We start from the raw sequence: 24076 nt of genomic DNA, 5'->3' as shown, positions 1-24076 counted from the left end.
GCTTCAACTTAATTTTTTATTATATCAGAAGGTATACTAAGGGATCATGTAATTACCAATTTCACCTTTTTTCCTTCTTTTTGTCTTCCAACTTTTCTCAGGTGTTGGCCCAAGGGTGGGATGGGGTGAGGCTAGAGGATTTTTCCAACTCCACCCAGCCCTCACCTGGTGCCCAATCTATGACTGGGTCTAAATTTCTCCACATCTGGATCCTTCCTCCCACCACCCATTGCTGCCTCTGTGTCTCTCTCTCTCTCTGAGCAATCAGACAAACCCTGTCTTGACTCCAGTGAGTTCAGAAAACAAAAGACTGTAGGAATCAGGAACACTTTCCAAAAGAACTCCTATAATTTCTGACTGGTCTGCGTCATAAAGGAATGGCAGGAGGTCAATATAATAGCAACTTCCCACTGACTAGTCTCCAATCTCCCTTCTGTATGGGAGTTTCTAGTTTTGTAAGATACCATATATTATTTTGTCATTTATTTCCTTGGCTTAACTTGTTTAAATATTTCCTCCAATTCAAAAGCAATTCAAAAAGCAATACATTTTTGTCAGTGACAAGTATTTTCTAAAGTTTGGGTGGCAAAATGTAAATATCTTGTCTTCTCTTATATACACAATGCATTTTAAGACTTGAGCTTCGCATGCACTGTTGGTTATCTGTTTCCACAGCACTTTCATAAATTCAGTTCAGCCAAATTCCTTGCTTTCCCCATGCTCTTTCTTCATTGTGACAGTATTCTGCTATGATTGATGGAGGCACCAAACAATGTGTCAGCATATTTAAAAATTGTATTTGGGAAACCTAACTTATTTGTGATAAAAAAAAAAAAAACTTTAGTATGCCTACTAAAGCAATCCTGATTCTCTAACAAGACCAGTTTGTGTAGCTATTGCCTTTTTGAGACTTTTTTATGATTTTGAATGAACTTTGAATCTATCTCAGACACAGGAGTAGAACACTCTTTATGTTTCTGCAGAGTGTTTTTTCATCACAAACTAATACAAAACTCTCTGTGGAGTCTGCTCACCACATCAGATCTCCACTGTACCACTGTTTGGAAAATTAAAATATAGGAGGGCCAAGAAATCAGGCACATCCACAGAAAAATGGCAACCTCTATGACAAGGCTATGCAATTGTTGACAGGGTCTGTCTCCCCAGAAATAAAAGGGTGATGTGACACCATAAGAAAAAAGTGTCTAATGCACTGACAATTTTCTACAGGGAGGCTATGGCTCTCAGCCTCTCTTTTGCATTTCATTGAGAACAGAATTTAAATTCTATCCAGATATGAATATTTCTGAATTGATTTAAATTGAAAAATAGCATTAGGTCTTCTTCTTTGGATATTTAAGTCTTTGTTTGCATGTTTACAGAAGTTGTACTTGGGAGAAATAGAACTCAGCCCCATGGAATATAGTAGTGAGTTTATTTTTTTTAATTAATTAATTTATTTATGATAGGCACACAGTGAGAGACACAGGCAGAGACACAGGCAGAGGGAGAAGCAGGCTCCACGCACCGGGAGCCCGATGTGGGATTCGATCCCGGGTCTCCAGGATCGCGCCCTGGGCCAAAGGCAGGCGCTAAACCGCTGCGCCACCCAGGGATCCCTAGTAGTGAGTTTATACAGTATGTCTGCTCAGGTTTGTTCCAAGAACTCTGCTGGTTATTTTAGTTTCATAAACCACCTGCAATCTCCCAACAAGACTGAGTACTGTGTAATGACATCCCAAAACAAGCAGGCCTATTTCAAGCCCTCTTCAAGATGGTTTAGATTGAGGGTGCCTGGGTAGCTCAGTCGGTTAAGTATCTATCTGCCTTCAGCTCAGGTCATGATCCCAGGGTCCTGTGTTGGAGCCCCATGTCAGGCTCCCTGTTCAGCGGGGAGTCTGCTTCTCTCACTGCTCCTTCCCTCACTCGTGTTCTCTCTCTCTCTCTCAAATAAAGAAAATCTTTAAAAAAAATAAATAAATAGATGGTTTGCTTCGAAAAACTGAAATGATTTGATCAAAAAACTGAGGATGACTTTGAGGGCAATGTCAAAGGTGTCTCCAATCTTTAGAACTCAAGACTCATAAGACAGGACAATTTCACATGACAAGAGGGGCAGATGAGAAAGAATGGAACCAGGGCTGCAGGGAGATAATTCTGTCACCTGATCCACTGCTTAGCAGCTTTGAAATTGTGACAGACACACCCCAAAGTGACCACCAATGAATTATATCCTGGTACAATCCTCTCCCCTTGAGGGCAGTTGGAATACAGGACCTGCTTCTAACCTATCAAATATGGCAAATGAGATGGGATGTCACTACTGCAATTATGTTACATTACATAGCAAAGGTGAAGTGATGTCACTCCCATGATTATGTTCCTGTAGATAAGACCTCATCTTAGCAGACTGGAGTGAAGGATTATTTTAGCCTTGAAAAAACAAACGGCCGCATGAACTATTTATAAAGCAGGCCATGTGGCAGGGAAGTGTGGGTAGCCTTGAGTAAGGGTGGCTTTAAGCTGATAGCCAATAAGAAGCTGGGCCCTCAGTCATAGAGCTACAAGGAAATGAATTTTGTCAACGATGTGAATGAGCTTGGGAGTGGATTTTTCCTCTGTCAAGCACCTAGACAAGAATGTAACCCATCTGACAGCTTTTGACACCCTTGTGAGACCCTGAGCAGAATATCAAACCATGTTTGTGCCCAGACACCTCCCACAGGAACTTTGAGGTAATTAATGTGTGTTATTTTAAGGCAGTAAGTCTGTGATAATTTGCTATACAGCAATAAAAAGTTAATATGATAATCCAGAACAAGTTTGGTTTCTTTTTCTAAGTCTTAGTTTCTTCATTTTTAAAATGGGGATGATAAAACCTACTAAAATAGTAGTTATTTTATTATAGTATTAGTCATCTTGTTTTTCTGAGTATGTGGTCCTACTAGACACACCACATAGCTGGACAGGCATTTAGAGGAAATGGCCTTGGGGCCCCTGGCTGGCTTAGTTGGTAGAACATGCAACTCTTGATCTCAGAGTCCTGAGTTTGAACCCCCTGTTGGATGCAGAGATTACTTAAAAAATAAAAATAAAAAATAAATAGGGGAAATGGCCTTACTCTTTGGGCCAACTATAGAAGTGCAGCAAAGAGCAAAGCATGGTGACCAAAACACCCAACAGCCAATGGTCAGCACTGAAAATCCAAGAGGAAAGGGTTGGGTCCTCATGGATGGGTAAGACCCTGAATTGGAATTCCAAATGAGTGATGCTGAAAAATCTGATAGGCAGGTAGTTATGTGAGCTGTGGCCAGACCAGAGCAGGAAAATGAGACCCACAGCCCTAGCTAGATTGCAGGAGCTGAGTTCCTTCCTGGGCCCAGGGGAATTTATGCATGAATGAAGGACAACACTGCCAGCTGTCCTTCTGATTCAGCTCCCCCTGAGGCTGATACAGTGGTCTACTACGTATTTTCCTGGTTATATACCCTGTCCCCCAGCAACAGGCCAGGCACAGACGATGCTAAGAGGAGTGCGAGGTTCCTTGACAGTTCCCAGGCTACTGACCACAATTTCAATTCTTAAGACTAACATTGGAGTTCTGTGGGATTGGGATTCTGTGGAGAACTGGGATTCAAAATCTAAGGGCAACCAATGCCAAGGTCCAGGATATATGAGTTGCAGTGAGGGCTTTCATCCTGCTTACATCCTTGGCTATCTGACACCCAGGGTCAATAAGGTTGAGCTTTCTGGTGGAGCACGAGTAACCTACTTACAGAAGGCAGGTGACAGCTAAAGCCAAGGGAATGAGGTAGGACCTGGGTACCACTTCATAAACCACCTGGAAGCTCCCAACAAAGCTTGGCACTGTGTTAGTGGTATTTGAAGACAAGGCAGACTTATTTTAAACCCTTTAAGAGGGCTCCTAATCACTCCCTTGCTGTGCCAGTGTGGGAAGAGCAGGGGTACTCTCCATCTTACTTTTGAAGTTGTAAAGGCTTGGATGGTTGGTCATTCAAAATATCAGAGAATATCCAAATTCAGAAACTCAAAAATCAAACATAAGTGGGACTAGAAGCTTTGGGTACTATTTCCTCTTTGTGAGGTGTCTACTATAATACTATCTTGAATGGTTTATCAACATGTTTCATTGAGGAAACAGAAAGTGACACTGATAGTTACCTTGACAACTTGGGAGGTAGAGTGCCCATCACAAATTAAGTTGCTCTGGGCAACCTGACATCCACTGTCTCATTAGCACCAATTTCATGAGGGGGTCCTTCTTTTTCCTGGCTTTCACTCTCTATGATGGATGAAGGGCAACATAGTAAAGTGTGGTGGTTAAGACCTCAGCCTCTGGAGACAGATATGTAGGATAAAAGGATAAATGCAGCTATGCCACTTGCCACCTGCCCTCTGCTCCTGCACAATTTACTTAACCTCTTTGAACTTGGAATCAGGCTAGTAGAAGTATGTTAGTAAAAGCTTTCCTCACAGAGCCTGAACATAGGGAATCCTCATTAATGACCGTTGTTGTTAATACTATTATTATTACAGCTATTGCTTTGACCTAGATTTGTTTATTGTGTAGTCATTAATGTCTGTAGGACAGTACAGAACAAATGACTCTAGGTAGGGGACTCCTAGAAGCTTAATTCAGAGAAGCTAAATTATTTATAACTATGCACTAGGGGGTTGGCAAATTTTCTCTATAAAGAACAAGATAGTAAATATTTTAGGCCTGCTAAAGCCTAAACATGGTATGCATTCCAACTACTCAACACTGCTGACCATAACTCAAAAGCAGCCTTAGATAATACTTGAGCAAATGGATGTGGCTCTGTTCCAATGAAATGTTATTTATGAGAGAATTGGCCGGCAGGATGTGAGCCATAGTTTGCCAACCCCTGCTGTAGACCTTTGCCCATGGTATTCCTAAACAGAACTCTAAAGGGAAGGGCACATGGCAGAGAGGACACAATGGCATTTTAGTCTCAATTTTGCCCATGTCCCAACAGTAGCATTATAGGAATATTACTTAGCTCCTCCATTCCTCAAATTCTTCCTTTGCAAAACCTAGGGAATCACATCTTCCATTTATCAAGGATAAATGATCTGAAGTACATAAAAGATAATTGAGTAAAAGATAACACATGTAAACAAGATGTGTGTATATGTTTCAGGTTTTTCACATGATCTTACGCCTTCTTATCTGTCCAGTTAGATTGTGAACTTGTTGAAGGCTGAACCCTTATCATTTATTGCCCTTATTTCTCTCCACCTCCCCTCTAGATCATAGAGAAGTGCTCTGCACAAAGCAGGACATTGCCTGAATTCAAACTTCTGTATTCTCTAAAGACCAGTTTTTCTTAGCTGCAGATGATAGAAATCAGCACATGTGAAGTGAAACAGAAAATAAGTTTCTTAGAGGTGCATGCTCAAATCAAGGAAGTTAGGTTGGGGTAGCAGTGGGGGCCCAGCTCATGTTTGCACCACTGCTGTTAGGCTGCTACCATTGATTCCTCTGTTCAAGCATCCCAACAGCGCCATCAAGAACAGCTCTCCCCTTTCTGCATCTTTGTTTTACTCCTGGAGGATTACAAGTCTATAATGAACTGAATGTGATTTGTATATCAAAATTTTAATTCCCAGTGTGATGGTACTAGGAGATGAGGCCTTGGGATCCCTGGGTGGCGCAGTGGTTTGGCGCCTGCCTTTGGCCCAGGGCGCGATCCTGGAGACCCGGGATCGAATCCCACGTCGGGCTCCCTGCATGGAGCCTGCTTCTCCCTCTGCCTGTGTCTCTGCCTGTGTCTCTGCCTCTCTCTCTCTCTGTGTGTGACTATCATAAATAAATAAAGAAAAAAATATTAAAAAAAAAAAAAAAAAGGAGATGAGGCCTTTGGCAGGTGATTAGATCATGAGGGTAGAGCCCTCATGAATGGGATGGGTATCCTTAAAAAAGCACCCCAAGAGCTCTCCCACCCACTTCCTGCCTTGTAAGGACACAAGAAGACAGTAGTTTGCAACCCAGAAGAGGGTTCTCACTGGAATCCAAGCTCATGCTTGGACTTTCAGCTTCCAGAACCATGAGAAATAAAAATCTGTTGTTTATAAGCCACCTAGTCTATGGTTCTTTCTTAGAGCAGCCCAGACTGACAAAAAAAAGTCCCAGGCAGGAATCCCTGAATAGCTGAGGCTTGATCACCTACCCATACTCTGGCTACAAGGAAACAAGGAAAGAAAACTTTATTCAGCTCTTTTGGCCTCTAGAATTAGAGTATTTTACCAAGTAACTTAATGATGTAGAGCTCCCCCAAACAGGAAAGATTGGGGTGGGGAGGGTGGCTGGGAAACCAGGAGAAAGGCAAATGTCTACTGTACTGATCACTTGCTAAGCTGAGCCACTTGTTTTTGGAGAACTTTGGAACCACAGCCTAGTCTACCACCACTGTGACTTTCAGATTCCTCGCTAATCAGCAAGGTGATGGGATGAATTCATTCTTCCAAGCTCTGGCCTTTGGTCCCCTACAGCAGATATACCAGTGTCCCCCTTCATATCTCCTCACTTCTATGTGGACCATCCTGCTTTCCAACAGCCAGAACCTACAACTTTGTCAGAAGTCTGCCCTTGGGCATTTGGAACCCATCTTGCCTGCATGCAAGGCAGGCTCAAAGCACCTGGGTAATAGTGAGCATGAATGTATAAATATCCCAGCTCCCTTGCCTTTCATAGGATCACAATGAAGTATACATTTGACACCACTTTCCAAAACATTTTCACAGGATTGAACTTCAATTGCACATGATGATAGCTGCTTTAGTAGTGTACCCTTTATATACTGCCTTTTCTTCCTTATTGGACAAACACACACCCTCTTCTGTCCACATCACCCACCATCACAGAATAAACTATGTGCACTCAATCTTTCTCTCAGCTTTGCTTCTGGGAGAAGCCCTAACATATCCCTATATTTAAATGTTGGCATACTATTTTTCAGACATATCAAGAATGGTAAAATGACTCTCCCCACAAAGCTCTGTAATTCACAAGAACAATTGCAAATGCCTAGCCAGGCAAATATGAGACAAAGAAAGCACTATTTTTTTCCTCTGTGAAAGAATCAGTATTAGAGTTCTGTTTGCATGAAATCTGCCCCATGATGAAAACAGTGATGCTAGGAAGAAAGGAAGAAAGAAAAAGAAAGAAAGAAAGAAAGAAAGAAAGAAAGAAAGAAAGAAAGAAAGAAAGAAAGAAAGAAAGAAAGAAAGAAAGAAAAGAAAGAAAGAAGAAAGAAAGAAAAGATGAATGAAAGAAAAGAAAGAAAGAAAGAAAGAAAGAAAGAAAGAAAGAAAGAAAGAAAGAAAGAATCATTATTTTAGGAGAATCAGAAGTACATAAAGGATGGGCCTTGGGCTTCTGGAAGATGATAAGGAAAATTGCTTTGAGGCAACAGGGTAAGAAGAGAGCTTCCTATACTCTGGAAAAACGAGATATGAGAAGCAGATGAGAAGGGCTGTAAATCACTGGGTAATCAAAGCAAAAGCTATTCTGCAGAGCCCTGTGGAAAGCTATCAGAAAAAGAAAAGTCAGGTCAACTCCCCGTGACTAAAAAAACACAAAGCTGTCAAGTCTTGAAACTGAAGGGACTCATCTTGATATTTCTGATGGCGTACTGTAGTTGTAGTGGCTGTTGTTCTCTTCTGGGAGTTGGGAGGAGGAGGTTCTTGTTGGATGTTCTTGTACAAAGAGGAAGATAACTTGAACATATTTTTCTCTCCACTGCATCCTGAAAATTGAATTGCAATGATAAAGATCAGGCAATTGTGCTGAAGCACTGAACTCTTTATGAAATAATAGCCCAAGTGCCGAACTCTAATCTCATTTCCTTCTTTGTTGGGAAAGGGAAGGTTTGTCTATCACCTGACTGAACAGGTAGGAAGATGAGACCTTAGTTACTATATGTCCTTTGGTCAAAGTTCTCCTTGGGGAAGCAAGCCAGCTAGGCAATCATCCTAATATGGAAGATCAAAGGTGACTGTAGGTCCAGAGAAGAGAAAATTCTTGAGGCTGAAGGAGGGTTAAATGGAGTGGAGGGCACCGGGTGGCTCAGGTCATGATCCCAGGGTCCTGAGATCTAGCTCTGCATCGGGCTCTCTGCTCAGCAAGAAGTCTGCTTCTCCCTTTCCCTACTCATGTTCTTGCTCACTCTGCTCTCTCTCTCTCTCTCAAATAAATAAATAATCTTAAAAAAAAAAAAAACAGAAGTGGAGGGAGTGCTTGGGTGGCTCAGTTGGTTAAGCATCCAACTCTTGATATCAGCTCAGGTCTTTTTTTTTTTTTAAGATTTATTTATTTGTTCATGAGACACACACACACACACACACAGAGAGAGAGAGGCAGAGACACAAGTGGGGGAGAAGCAGGTTCCATGCAGGAAGCCCGATGTGTGACTTGATCCCAGGACTCTGGGTCATGCTCTGAACCAAAGGCAGACGCTCAACCGCTGAGCCACCCGGGCATCCCATCAACTCAGGTCTTGATCTCAGCATTGTGAGTTCAAGCTCTGCATTGGGCATAATGCTGGATGTGAAGAAGAAAGAAAGAAAAGAAAAGAAAGAAAGAAAGAAAGAAAGAAAGAAAGAAAGAAAGAAAGAAAGAAAGAAAGAAAGAAAGAAAGAAAGAAAGAAAGAAAAGAAAAGAAAGAGAAAGAAAGAAAGAAAGAAAGAAAGAAAGAAAGAAAGAAAGAAAGAAAGAAAAGAAAGAAAAGAAGGAAGGAAGGAAGGAAGGAAGGAAGGAAGGAAGGAAGGAAGAAAGAAAGAAAGAAAGAAAGAAAGAAAGAAAGAAAGAAAGAAAGAAAGAAAGAAAGAAAGAAAGAAAGAAAAAGAAAGAAGAGAAACAGAGAGAGAAAGAATAGAGTAGAGATAAGGAATTGACCGGTCATGGAAATAAAATGCAACAAAACAATACATGGGACTCTAGTCCTCACCCAAAAAGGACTTAGGAGGGAAAAAAAAGCTTGAGATCAAGTTAGGGAGAGCAATCCTAAAAGTTGTTGATGTCCCATCATTCTACAGAAGGAAAAGTACATGAATTTGGGCAGCAGAGACAACCTGGTTAATATTAGAAATTCTGGCTAACACATACCTATGTGTAGACTTAGGAATGGATAGTGTCATTATCAACTACAAAGAAGATTCTGGACTAGATGAATGGGCTATAGGGAGCTCCAACAGCTAACACATGCTGGGCTTACTGCAGGTTGGTTTTCCCACTGATAATACCATGATTTTCTTCCCTGAATGTCACAGCTGAGGCCTTGTTACTCCTTTCTTATGGAGCAGAGATAGCCCATCTTGAATTTTCTTGAATGCCAAGAAGTTTTTGTGGCAAGGGATGTGGTCCACATGGCCCAAGTTATATCAGCTCATCTATGGTGGCAAGCAGTGAATATTTTTTTTTTTTAAAGATCACTTATTGGGATGCCTGGGTGGCTCAGCAATTAAGCACCCACCTTCAGCAGGGGGCGTGATCCTGGAGTCCCAGACCAAGTCCCACGTGGGGCTCCCTGCATGGAGCCTGCTTCTCCCTCTGCCTATGTCTCTGCCTCTCTCTCTCTCTGTGTCTCTCATGAAGAAGTAAATAAAAATCTCAAAAAAAAAAAATCACTTATTTGTGGTGATCTTGAAAGCATAGTTCATTCTCTCCCTATGCTGGTCACTTCTGTTTGTTTGTTTGTTTGTTTTTAAGATTTTATTTATTTATTCATTAGAGACACAGAGAGAGAGAGAGGCTGAGACACAAGCAGAGGGAGAAGCAGGCTCCATGCAAGGAGCCCGACGTGGGACTAGACCCCAGGTCCCCAGGATCACACCCTGGGCTGCAGGCGGCGCCAAACCACTTCGCCACCGGGGCTGCCCGCTGGTCACTTCTGTATCTGAAATGCTGGGCACGATTTCTCCCAAAGTTTAGCTGGAGTGGTTTCCTAATGAATCTGGATAATGCATGCACAGGCATGCAGATGCAATGAGAACCACACCAGGTCATTCATAACTGTAGGTACAAGCACGTAACAGATGTGAAATGAATGAGTTCCTGAGCATTTCTTTACTTTATCTTTAAAAACTGAGTTCTGAACTTTCTATGTATAATATTAAAGTCAAAATGTGTCTCCCATTTTGAACTTGATGCAGTGTTTATCAGAATATTATACTAACTTGAATATGCAGGTACTCAATAATTACTCAAAGAATTGCATAAACTTGATAATTCTGAAGAATTATTTATTTAATCAAATACTTTAAAGTTTGAAGATATATCAAAATGTTCAAAATATCAAATGTCAGTGTTAAAGCTCTAGTGAAACCTTAAGGAAGAAATCATATAGATCACAGGCTAAAAAGGACCAGTGATAAAGAAGATGGACAACCCTGGAGAAAAGGATGGATAGAGAAGAGATGGAGAGTGAACATAAATCCCTTTGAGAATGTTGATATTAACCTGATTGTCTCTGCTGCCCAGAGTCATGTACTCTGTTTTTTGTAGGATGCATGCTTACCCAAACTTGATGCTAGGCCTTTTTACCTTTTCTAAATTCCTTTTGGGTAGGAGGTAGAGTCCATCTATAGATAACCAAACAGAACGAATTTGAATAATCAACTAACAGTAATCAACACAGGTGCAATTAATGTTAGGACATAACCACAACTGGGAAGGCTCCAATGAACTTCTTCCTTTTTCTTACAGCACTCCCTTTTAGTTCAGTTTAATTCAAATACCCCTGCCATATTCAAAATAGGACAGTATTCCATTACATTAGCTTTTTCATAACCATTAACAAATTATAGGGGAAAAAAGCACTGACAGAGTCTGCTTATACATTCTGAAACTTTGTGGTGCTCACTCAAAGCAGTCAACCAGTGTGGTCTCTTTAGGCGTTACTAAGAATACAATTATTAAACTTAACAATTAAGCTTATGGATCAGAAGATATAATATGTGTACATGGTAGTTTTCTGTTGTTGCACAACAAATTGCCACAAACTCAGTGGACTAAAACAACACACATTTTTTTTACCTCAGTTCCTGTGGGTCAGGAGTCTATGCACAGCTTCACTAGGTCCCTTGCTCAGGATCTCACAAGCCTGCATAGAAAGTGTTAGGTGAGGCTGTGGTCACATACGGAAGCTCAACTGGGGAAGAATCCACCTCCAATCAATGCTGGCAGAGTTATTTACTTGTGGTTATTGAGGCACAGGGCCCTGGCTTCTTGCTGCCTATTGACTGAAGGATGCCCTCAACTCCCAGAGGCTGCCTCAAGATCCTTGCCACATGTGCTTTCTACCATGGCCATTTACTTCATTAAGCCAACAAGAAGAGTCTCTAGAGCAAGTCTGCTGGCAAGACAAGGCTTACATAACATGCTGTAATCGCGACAGTGATGTCTTATTACCTTGACCATATCCTATTGGTTAGGAGCAAATCTCGGTTCACATTTTTACTCAAGGGGAGAAGATTATACAAGATTATACATGACTGAACACCTTTAGGCATGGAGACTTAAATCGTGGAGGGCCAATTTAGACTCTATCTGCACAGTAAGTACTCAATTACTAAATAGTAAGATCTTCTGAAAGGATATATATTCCTCTCAAGGAGTTAAGTAAGAACACCTGATTGCCATGGATCCAAGCAGCAATGACTATTCTGTAATGCTCTCCTATACCTTGTGACCTGTGTTTCTACAGTCTAACTTGGAAAGAATCCACCTTCTCAGGCATTGGTACCTGCAAAGCTGGAGCAGCAGCAACCAAGCCATCCTTCGGAGGGCATCTCAGCAAACATGAGATTCCCATGGAGAAGGACCAGAGAGGCTTCCCTACTCTTTGCACTTGAAAATGAACACGTAGCAGAAGCCTTTCTATAAAAATCAAACTCTATTTTTATCTGAGCAGAAAAACAAAACAATCAAACAAAAAGAGCAAAGTCTTCTGTTGGTTTGTAATATAGACTTATTATGGCATTAACTTATTTTATTTTTACCTATTTTTTCCAAAAATTTTTTCTCATCTTTTCATGGAAATTTTCCATACAAGAGCTTCACAACTACTTTATATGAGCCAGCTCCAGCCTTGTTTTATCCTTGAAAACATCCTCAAGTGCCAAGTAAACCAACAATCTGAAGGAAGGAAAGACTCTAGCCCCAACAATATCAAGATTGCTAATTGAAAAGACTTGACTGGCTGCAAGTGCCTGAGATTTCTGGGGCTTGCCATTATGTGGTTGTGCTTCAGTGCCCTGAAATAATGGCACTTTAATCTCAGGTCCACCCATCACTGTCTCAAAGTTGGGGGGAGGGGGAGCTAAAGATATAAAATACTGAGGAAAGGTGAGAGTACTGCCTCATTACCCATAAAAAACGGTTTTATTTCAACACTGCAATATAATTCTTTTTCCTTCTAGTACTAAGAGTTATTTAGTCTTATGCACTCAAACTTCTACTTCATAACTTACTATGAGAAAATCTAATTTTGCTTTGAAATTCTAGTTTTGGGGAAATTGTTTTCTCTGTAAATAATGGGATTTTTTTTTTACTCCTTCTGAAATGCACTTATTGTCTATAATGGAGACTCGACAGTGTTCTGCAGAGGGAAATGCACATGGGCAGGAGCATATAGTCCAGGATGTATTAGTCTGAATAGGAAACATCCTGAGGTGTATACTGGGTCAGATATGAGATAATTAGATACTATTATATGCATACATTTGTGTTTGACACCTTTGTAACAGTTGGCACAATTGAAAACCTTCTTCTAAAACAAAGAACAAAAAATCTATTTTATTCTGGAACACTATACATCACTTATCCCAACATGTTGCACTTAATGGTACTCCCTTTTTAAAAATCTACCTCTAAGGGTGCCTGGGCGATTGAGTTGGTTAAGTGTCTGCCTTTGGCTCAGGTCATGATCTCAAGGTCCTGGGATGGAGCCCCACATCAGGCTCCCTGCTCAGTGGGGAGTCTGCTTCTCCCTCTCTCTCTGCCCCTTCCCCTTGTATGTGCCCTCAAATAAATAAATAAAATCTTTAAAAATAATAAATAAATAAAATCTACCTCTAACCCCTTAAATTTTTTACAGGTTGTATCTACTGTCTTTACCAGTACTTAAATCATGGCTGTGCTATATACAAGCCATGCAAACCAGCCCATAGGCTTAAAATCAGTGAGCCTCAAGTGCCCCACCTACAAGATGAGGCTAATGACATTATCCACTTAATTGTGTTGTGATGTGCTTAGCTGATGAAAGTCCCCTTGTATTCTCTTGTTTTCACCTGTTATCACCCTCAGAGTCTTCAGAGACTTGAGGGGGCAGAAGGAGGTGGAGCTTGTAGCTTTAACTGCATGTGGATAATGCCCAAACTGAAATATTTGACCTTATCTCAACTGGGCACTACCTTTTTATTTTGAACTTCACGGCGGGCATTGTTCTTTGACAGTTCGACTGCCCTTCAACTACAGTGTGCCTGAAATCAACCTTATCATCCTATTCTCCCTGAAAAAAAGACTCTGGGAACATTTGGCAATTCCTCAAAAAGTTAAACAGAGTTACTGTATGATCCATTAGTTCCACCTCTGGGTATATATCTAAAAGAACTGAAAACATATATCCAAACAAAAACTTGTACATGCATGTTCATAGGAGTATTATTCATAATTGAGAAACAGCCTAAATGCCCATCAACTGATGAATGGATGAATGAAATGAGATTTATCTATATAATGAAATAATATTCAGCTATATAAAGGAATGGAATGCTGGTACATCATACAACATTGATGAAAAGATGCTAAGTGAAAGAATCCAGACATAGTGTCCATGTATTATATGATTCCATTTATCTGAAAAATCTGGAATAAGCAAACCCACAAAGGCAGAGAGTAGATTAGTAGTTATCAGGACCTATAGAGAATAGAAAAATTAGGAAGTGATAGATAATGGGGGCAAGGTTTCTTTTTGGGGTGATGGAAGCATTCTGGAATGAGATAGTGCTAGTGGTTGCAGAACATTGGAAGAAGCTAAAAACAACTGAAATGTACACTCTAAGAACATTGAAATAATGAATTTTATGCAGCATGAATTTTATCTCAATTTTAAAAGCAACTTCTGTGGACAGAGCAATGAAGGAAAGGGGAATTGAGCCAGAGACACAGAGGGGGATCTTTGATCTCTAGCAACTCAAGGCACTCATTAACAACCACCAGTACAAAGTCTTGAGGGGATGTCACTGTAATCACTTCTGAGCAGAATTTAGAATCTGACCCCCCAAGGCTCAACCAAGTGGGTCATTTATACAGCTTTGCTGAAATATATTCAAATCCAGACCTAAAGACCAAAAATGGGGATGGAAACCGAAGGGTGAAAATAGCCAAAGGAAGCGCTTGAAATGGAAAATTCCCGAGGGGACTCATTTATTATATCCTTTATTGCCAGGTTCAACTGGAAGGGCAATAAGTTATCTGTTCTGAATACATTTACTATTTCCAACGTATTTTCTGTTTACATCATTCTCTTTCTCCCTGCTTTTTCCTCCTTAATCAAAAGTTCGACCATCAAGACAAAAAGTTCTGGAACTTCACAATATTTTACAAATAAAGCAAAATCTAGTCCTAATAAGGACTCAGCTTGAAATCCATTTCTTTTAAGGTAACTCGTCATATGACCTGATTAAAGGTGATGAGAAGATTTTGGGGAGTTTTCAAGACATGCTGTACTGCTTATTACCAAAATTTTATTATATTAATCTTCTGACTTTGGAAAAGTTCCCATGAAAAAGACCTGGGAGAAAAACATTCCCAAATCGCCCCCTCAGACTATGGAACAGATCTTAATAGCTACTAAGTGAAGGAGTCCATGTGTTCCCACAGATGGCTGTTGAAAAATGAATCATGTTTATCAATTTGAGAAAACAGAAAGAAAAGAACAAGGAGTATAGAACCTCGCAATTTAGCCAGGCCTCATTCAGAGTCTCATGAATGGCCAAAGTCAAATAATCTGGAGTTAGTTTGCTCCTCCCATGTTCTTCTCTTTCCACCTGCAACCGTGTTTCCAAAAGCCACAGCACTCTGATCCTCAGCTGTCCACCTCACAGTCTGAAAATTATTAGGAAAAGCTGATGCATCTTACTCAGTTGTATTAATTTACAAGGGCTGCTATAACAAAGTACCACAAACTGAGTGGTTTAAACAATAGGAATGTATTACCTCATGTTCCAGAGACTAAAAGTCCACAATCAAGGTGTCAGCAGAGTTGATTTGTCCTAAGGGCTGTGAGGGCAGGGTTTATTCCAGGCCTTTCTCCCTGGCTTATATATGACCATCTTCTCCCTGTGTCTCTCTGCAGCATCTCCTCTCTCTTTGTGTCCAAACTTACCTTTTTTATAAGAACGCTCATTATAATGGATTATAGGCTACCCTAATGATCATGTTTTAACTTGATTACCTGTGTAAAGATCCTATCTCCAAAAAAGGTCACACTCTGAGGCACCAAAGGTTAGTACTCCAACAAATCTTTTTGTGAAGGACACAATTCAACTCATAACACTGGCCTAGGAAACTTAAGGAAGACCTGAGGAAGAGGCCCTTTCTCTTACCATCTAGGTAATCTTGGAGTTTGACCTAGGGAAGTTCACTTCTGGGTCAACCAGGAATGACTGGGACCAGGAGGTTGTTCAAGAAGAGCCTGCCGAGAACAGAGAATAAAAAGATGTGTGGAAATTAGCAGGAGTCTTGAGGACAAAGCTGCAATCAGAGGACCTGGAGTCTAGCCAAACTGACTAAGATAGGGAAAGAATAGAGTCTACCATACATCGTAAATGCTCAGCAAGAATCTGTCAAAGAGAAAAGAAATGCAGAAGACCAAGCTGGGCACAAATACAAGACAATTCAAGGTGGGATTATATTAGCTAGGAAGTCTCAGATGTAAACAACAGAAATGGACTCCAGCTTAAAGAGAAAACAAATTCATTATGAGAATATTGGGAATCCAAGGAAACATTTAGGGGAGAATAATAGGTTCACTATCTTGCTTGTGGTGCTGGTTTTATGGATATACACATATGGCAACATTTATCAAGTTGTGCACTTTAATATGCATTTTATTGTAGGTCAGTTGAACCTCGATAAGATGATTTTTTTTTAAAAAAGGACATTAAAAAGTTCTGGACACTGATACTGGGAGTATAAATTTGTATAGTCACTTTGGAAAACATTTTGGCCTTGGCTATGAAAACTCAACAAATGCATATCCTATGACCTATCATTTCCACTCCTAAGTAACCACCCAATGGAAATGCACCCAAATCTTCACCAAAAACACATAAAACAATGTTCATAGCAGCACTTTTCATATTAAAAATTCAAACTGTCTAAGTGCCCATCAACACTGTAATGGTAAAAACAAAACAAAACAAAACAAAAAACCCGCTGTAATGGTAGTCAGAAAAGATTAACTCTGAAAGCCTGGATTTCTCAACTGCTGTACATTCCCAAGTCTTCAGCACTTGCCTTTGGCTTAGCTCCTAAGAGAAGATCTCTGAGCTTTTGTGATATCCTGCCTGAAAAGAGTGTCGTTGTATGCCTAAAGCTATGGGCTATGCCAGTTAGTTTAAGCTAACAATGTGATTTATGTGAATATCTATTTTTATATGCTTGAGCCTTTAAGCCACAATTTATCATTTTGACCTGTGCGGGGGTAGATACTGAGTAGCTAAGGTCAGCAGTGGGGACACTACATGCCTTCATGACTGGCCTCAAAGAGCAACAAACTCTGGACACCAAGGGTTGGATGAGCTTCCCTGATTGGAAACTACCTTTTATATATTGTCATACACACTTGTGGAAAAATTAAGTGCTGTCCATGTGACTCTACCAGGAGACGACAACTAGAAGCTTGCGCCTGGTTTCCTCCGGACTCAGTTCTATTTTTTTTTTTTTCACACTACAATAGTTAATTTTATTTGTTCAAGGCTCATATTGCAAACATTAAACCAAGCATGGGCTTTGATTCTGTGAGCCCAGATTCACATATTTAGGAAGATAAAAGCAAACTGTGATCCATGTATATGGGTGAAAAACTAAAGGCTCACAGTTAATCACATCATAGTTTTAAATTTCTACAGCCTAGAAGCTGGAAGTCACAGATCTTTTAGGTCTTTCTGGATGTCCCACAAGGTATCTGCACTTTTCTTGAGCTGGGCAACCTCATCATCCTTCCACTTCTGGCTGATCACACTGGTTAAGCCCTGAGCGTTCAGGATACACAGAAGACTCAGGAAGACTTCGTTCTCAATACCATACATGCCCTTCACCATTGTTGACACTGGATGAATCCTGGAGAGATTTTTACATGGATTCAATGAGATCAGCCATACTTAATCCAATAGCCCAGTTGATATATCCTTTTAGCTTGATGACTTCATAGGCACTTTCAACCACCATCTTATGCACTTCCTTCGAATTTTCACTGTCGTTGTCTGTTCCCATTTCTGGATTCAGTTCCTGAAGAGAAACACCTGCCACATTCACTCTACTCCACACAGCCACACTTGATTTGCCATGTTCTCCCAAAATTCATCCATGGCAGCTGCTGGGACGAATGCCAAGTTTTTCAGCCATAAGATAGCAAAATCTAGCAGAATCCAGAATACACTCACTTCCAATCACACGGTGCTTGGGTAGTCTACTTAGTTTCCAGGTAACATATATAAGAATATCCACTGGGTTGGAAACCACAATTATGATACAATCAGGACTATACTTGACTATCTGAGGAATAATGAATTTGAAGACATTAACATTCCTTTGCACCAGATTGAGGCGGCTCTCTCCCTCCTGCTGGCAGACTCCTGCAGTCACCACCACAATCTTAGAATTGGCAGTCACAGAGTAATCTTTATCTGCCACAATTTTAGGTGTCTGAAGAAATAAGCTCCCATGCTGTAGATCCATAATTTCTCCTTTGAGTTTATCTTCTAAAACATCCACAAAGGCAAGTTCATCAGCCAGAGACTTTTCCAAAATGCTGATGGCACATGCCATACCGACTTGTCCAACACCCACTACAGTGATCTTATTGTTTGGGATCACTGCCTCTTCTTCTGCAACTGGTACAATCAGTTTTTCATTAAGAGTTGCCATTTTGCTCTGAGACAACCAGCTGTAAGAGTCGAGCCAAAAAGACAATGTTAGCTGCGTGCATCTCCTCCGTCGCAGGATTTGCCTGGACTCAGTTCTGTCCATCTTTTCCCTTGGCTGATTTCAATCAGCTGTAACCATAAGACACCTGTTAGTTTAACAGCTTTTCTGAGTTCTGTGAGTCTTTCTAGCAAATCCCTGAACCTGAGGGTGGTCTTGGGGACCCCTGGTACAAATGGATAAATATATTACAGTGTATTTACAAAATGCAATGCTTTACTATTCCAATAAGAACAGGCAACAACTATACCCAAACAATAAGGATGAATCTCACAAACATAATGTTGGACATAAACAAGAGAATATGTGGGCAGATTTGACTTGTATAAAGTGAAAACAAAAAACAAAAAACAAAAAAAGGCACAACTAATTCTTGATGCTGAATCATGATTATGATTGTCTTAGATGGCAGAGAGTAGAAACTTGGAGGGGGAAATGAGGAAGCTTCTAAGACATTAGTAATATTCTGTTTCTTGATCTGGATACCAGTTATAAACATGTGTTCAGTTCATGAAAACTCAGTTTATGAAAAATCATCACTTCCATGATATATAAACATACACATAAACTTATATATAAGTATATACATACACATGTACATTATACTTTAATAGTAGGAATGTTGAAGAATATTGGATGGCATGCAGCATCTCTAGAAAAACTAGACAACCAGGCACAGACTACAGAGCTGGAAAAAAAGCTCAAAATCTCACCATGCAATAGATCCAGCAAAGACCCCACTGCTATACTGCTAGGTACCAGAGGGCCATCTGCTAGGCCATTGTTACTATGGCCACTAGGAATGTTGTTCCTGAAGAATGGAGGTAACTGCTCTTACTGCTTCTGCTTCTTCCTATCCCTAGAAGGAACTCAGTGTGGTCTCTGCTTCTTCCCTGGACCTGATTCTTTAAAGTATAGAAAAAGTGTGGGTATAGATCATGGTCATGGACTAGGGCTAGGTCATGGGCTTTCATCCTAGCAGCAAGGACATTAGAAAAAAGGAGTCCAGCATTTTGCAGTTTCTGTGTTAGGAAACAAACTCTGCCTCACTAGAATGAAGTACAGATGCTGGATAGTAAAAAAAAAAAAAGACAAATGTCCACTAAAGTCATTTTGCATCTGGAGATCTAAACCAAGGTAAAAAATGTTTATTTAGCTCCAACTATGTGTCAGACTAAGGTAGAAGCCTTTATATATGTAAGAACACTTGATCTGTGTTTTCACAAGTGCTCTGTGAGATACTATAGATCCCAGATAGACCTGAGAAATCTTCGATCTTCCTTGAGCCTTCAGCCAAGTAATGATCTGCAAACTACCTGCAGCTGGGGGGAAAAAATCTAAAAGGATTAGAGAACACTACCTGGTGCTCACACAGGGCTAAAAGTAGTGCGTTCACAGGCCAGACAGGAAGGCTCATAAATCACAGGGCTATAGGTAGAAAACTCAGAATGATCTTGCCTCAGTAGCAGGAAATAAATAGCTCTGGTTAAAAATGGCTAAATCACAAAAGCAAGACCCCAAAAGATCAAATTATCCAACTAACTTAACATTCCAGAATAAAGCACAAGAATATTTATGGGAAGACAAAGATATCCAGCATCTAACAAGGTAAACTTTACAATGTCTGGCATCCAAACAAAAGTTACTAGGCAGACAAAGGAGTAGGGAAATATGACCCATGAGGAGAATAATCAATTAACTGAAGTTAACTCAGAACTGACATAGATGTTAGAATTAGAAGATGAGTGACATTAAAACAGTCATTATAACTGTATTCCATACATTTGAAGTGTTAAGTAGAGACATAAGAAATATAAAAACATAATAAAAGATCCAAGTAGAACTTCCATACACAAAACTGTAATGACTGAGACAAAAAAAATACACTAATAAATTAGTGACAAAATAAATACAAAACAATCCAAAATAAAATTAGTGACAGATGAGACATGACCGAAGAAAAGATTAGTGAATTGAAGACATAGCAATAGGAGGTTTTCAAAGTGAAACATGGAGAGAAAAAAGAAAACAGAAAAGGGGAGTCACTGCACTGTGGGACAACTCAAATGGCCTAATATGTATGTTACTGCAGTCTCTAAAAGTGAGAGGGAGAAGAGGCGTTTGAGGAAATACGGGACAAAAAAATCTCCAAACTATGAAAACTATATGCCCACAGACCAAAGCTCAGTGAACAATAAGCACAAGAAACATGAATTAGCAACACCATGACATATCATCAAGTTGTGTTTAACAGTGACAAAAAGAAAAATTTTAAATGATTTGGAGGGGCAGAAGAGTCGCTGGGTAGATCTAGGACCGTGTTCTGAAAATCACAAGTTTTTATCATCTTTTCAGAACTTTTCAAAGGCACACCCTCTAGAAAGGTTAGATTAGAAGGGAAAGAGCCAGGAAGCAGAGGGACAAGTTAGGAGGGTTTTGCAGTAGCCTGGTGGATCTGAAGGAGGGCTGTGAAATAGAGAGGGAAAGTAAGAGACATTCAGGAATTAAAATCAGCAATACTTGGAGAGTATTTGTGAACCTAAAAAACAGTTCTTGCTGGCAACTGGTAGATGGTGAAGAATTCACTGAGCCAAGGGGGAAGACAAAGGTTTAATTTTAGACATTCTGGGTTTGAGGTACATACGGGCTCTCCATTTAAACCTGGGAAAGAGGGCAGCCCTGTGGCTCAGCGGTTTAGCACTGCCTTCAGCCCAGGGCATGATCCTGGAGACTTGGGATCGAGTCCCGTGTTGGGCTCCCTGCATGGAGCCTGCTTCTCCCCCTGCCTGTGTCTCTGCCGTGTGCTCTCTCTCTGTGTGTCTCTCACAAATAAATAAAATATTTTAAAAAGTAAATAAAAATAAAAAATAAACCTGGGAAAGATGTCTGGCACACAGACACAGGTTTGGAAGTCACTAACCCATACTTTGAATGTCCCCAAGTCCTCCAGTCTTCTTGTGACACCCTTACCTTTCATATTCAATAAAACGACCTGAATTTCAATCCGATGCATGATGATGCCTAAAGTCCGGGTCCACCAAACTTCCTTAGCTCAAAGTTGAGAAGGAGGCTAGGACCCAGACCCCTGAAGGGGGGTGGTGGGGCACTAGCCAGCTGGTACTCACATCCGGACCCAAGGGCAGGCACTGGCTGGCTGTGCCGGTGCTTCTGAGCGGGATAATGGGGCAGATTCTGAGAATGTTGGAAAAACTGCAAGTTTTTTCACCTCTATTATAGAGATGGAATGCTGCTGCCAAGGGGCTGCTGCCGGGGTGAAGAAGTGTTGCTGGTGTGAGTCTCAGAGCAGGAAGCAAAACTGAAACAGAAAAGGAGCAAGTCCCTTTTTATTCCTTCAAACTTGCAGTCACCCTCCATTGGCAAAGCCTAGTGAGGAACTGCTGGCAAAAGGGAATGTGGTCTGTAGAATTCCAGCCTCACTGAGCACAGAACGATGTGTTTGGACCCGAGACACAGGTACTTAATAACTGGCACAATCTGCCTGGGGGGAAAGGGTGTACTTTATTCCCTCTCTTCTTGTGGCTCTGATCAGGAACTGTGGTGCCAAGGAATGCCTGTGTTAAATCTTGCTTAGTGATCTCAGTATGGAAAACAGAAATATGACTTCAGTCATAAGTGACATCTCTTCTGGAGACAAAGTGAAGTCTGCATATCACAATAGGGAGAGAGAACCTAAGCTAGAATGAGATTAAAAAGCTGTTGTCCAGGAATCCCTGGGTGGCTCAGTGGTTTAGCGCCTGCCTTTGGCCAGGGTGTGATGCTGGAGTCCTGGGACCGAGTCCCACATCGGGTTCCCTGCATGGAGCCTGCTTCTCCCTCTGCCTGTGTCTCTGCCTCTCTCTCTGTCTCTCATGAATAAATAAATAAAATCTTAAAAAAAAAAAAGTTGTTGTTCTTTAAAATTCTTTTAAAACGTGCACTTTAGTGCTTACATGTTTAAAATTAGCAAAATGAAAATCTTCATTCAGATGTTATAGCCCATCTGATGTATAGTGGATTCCAAATGGTGGTCTCAGCATTACACCTGCCTTTACCAATAGCAAGAAACCCAGCCACCGCGGGGAGGAAACTTAGCAGCTCTGGCAACAGTTAAGCTGCCAAGTGAAGGCACCTGTTACAAGGCTGCCTCTGAAAAACAAAGGCGTAAGCTGCTAAAAAAGACAAAAGTATAAAATACAATGCAGATGGAAGTTGAGAACTGGGCACCTGCTGTTAAGAGGGGTGGGGAGAGTTCAGTTTCACATAAGATATGCCTGGTAGAAAGCCATCAAAAACACTTGAAAGAAAATTCTTGGGAAGGAGAAATTCTTGACAAGCTCTTGGAAACCGACTTGTTTACAGATTTACAGCTACATGAAGAAAGGAGAATCAATGCATGCTGTCACTTTGAGCTCCTTTTACAATTCTGTGCAACAATAGCAATAACAGCATTTCTGTTGCTCTACCCACCTCTTCAACCTTATATTCTTTTTGAGCTTGACAAGCCTTACAGTTTAAAACATTGCTTTCTTCATGGAGCATCTTGGAATCATAGGATGTCAGGTCTAGACAGGACCTTGGAGCAAGAGCAATCATAAAGAGCTGAAAGGAATTCTATAGCAATAAAGATTTTGTAACTGTAAACAAAGGCCTCTGGGGAAATAGAATTATATGTAAGTGTCTGAAAACTAATATTAAGGAAAGAAAGAAATGGTTTGGGATAGTTCAAGGAAATAACTCAAAAAAAAAAAACCCCAATTTTAAATAAAGCAACTGTAAATTAGGATGAGAATTACACTTTAATGCTGAAGCTAGAAAGTAATGGAGACTTTCTTCATTTTGATGAAATGTTTTACATCATTAAGTAATACCGAGATCTTTCATCCAGGAAACTTGAGCATTCATAAATAAATTCTGAGTAGGCAATTTTGTTCAAAATTTTATAGAGGCATGGATCCTCACTAGAAGAAAGATAAAACAATTTAGGTATAAGCAAGTATTGCTCAAGTCATTTTATTGAGCACAACAATGTGCTAAAATCCTCAAGACCCTTAACCCTCTGGTTTTCATCCTAAATCAATCCTAAATCAATGGGTTGAATGTTTGCGTGACCCACACACACACCAAAAACTCGTATCTTGAAGCCCTAACCTCAAGACAGAGCCTCTAAAGTGATGGGGAACAGGGCTAGCTGAATACAAAGCACAAGCCTGGGGCAGCCCATTGACAAGTCCTTGAAACAGGCAGAGACATTCCTCTACAGACTCAACTGCCTGATGTTAATACTTTGCTAAGGGCAAAAGGCAATCTTAAATCTTAGCCCAACCCACAGGATCCTGTAAGACTACTTTAACATATAAAAATTCCTTTAGAAATTTCCTTTATCTCTAACCACCACCACCACCACCACCCCCGCCCAAGATACATGTTGGCAATCATCCCCCACGCACATGGCACACCAATATACGTCTGAAGGGTCTCATGACTCAGGTTTCATTAGATGGTAACGAGTGACCTTTTCCCAACAACAGCTAGCCCCCTTAAGGTCCTGGAAACCTTGCTTCCAAAATTCCTTAGAGAGTACACTATTCCCAAATCCCTTCCAACTCCCAGGTATATAATCAGCTACCCCTCACAAGCCCAAGGCAGCCGCCCTTCCTGCCCAATGACGGGTCCTGACTCCGTGCCTTAATAAAACCACCATTTTGCACCAAAGACGTCTCAAGAATTCTTTCTTGGTTCTCAGCTCTGGACCTCACCCCACCAAACCTCATCTATATTCCACAACTTCATCATTAGGAAGTAATTAAGGTTCAATGAGGCAAT

The 24076-nt window shown here is 40.7% G+C and overlaps 1 protein-coding gene across 1 annotated transcript in view; it reads right to left on the bottom strand.

The window, feature by feature from the left end:
- Positions 1–18071: 18071 nt before the first annotated feature.
- LOC140614379 (uncharacterized) overlaps positions 18072–24076 on the bottom strand; it is a 46454-nt gene continuing 40449 nt past the window's right edge. The window contains exons 6-7 of the mRNA XM_072793636.1: positions 21379–21569; positions 18072–18324 (exon numbers count right to left, since the gene is read on the bottom strand). Coding sequence (XP_072649737.1) covers positions 18244–18324; positions 21379–21569 — 272 coding nt within the window. The 3' untranslated portion in view covers positions 18072–18243. The remainder of the gene's footprint in view (positions 18325–21378; positions 21570–24076) is intronic.

This window comes from Canis lupus, chromosome 22, assembly GCF_048164855.1.
Source record: "Canis lupus baileyi chromosome 22, mCanLup2.hap1, whole genome shotgun sequence".
Classification (NCBI taxonomy): Eukaryota; Metazoa; Chordata; class Mammalia; order Carnivora; family Canidae; genus Canis; species Canis lupus.
The sequence above is the reverse complement of the archived record's forward strand: the minus strand, read 5'-3'. Positions and strand labels throughout refer to the sequence as shown.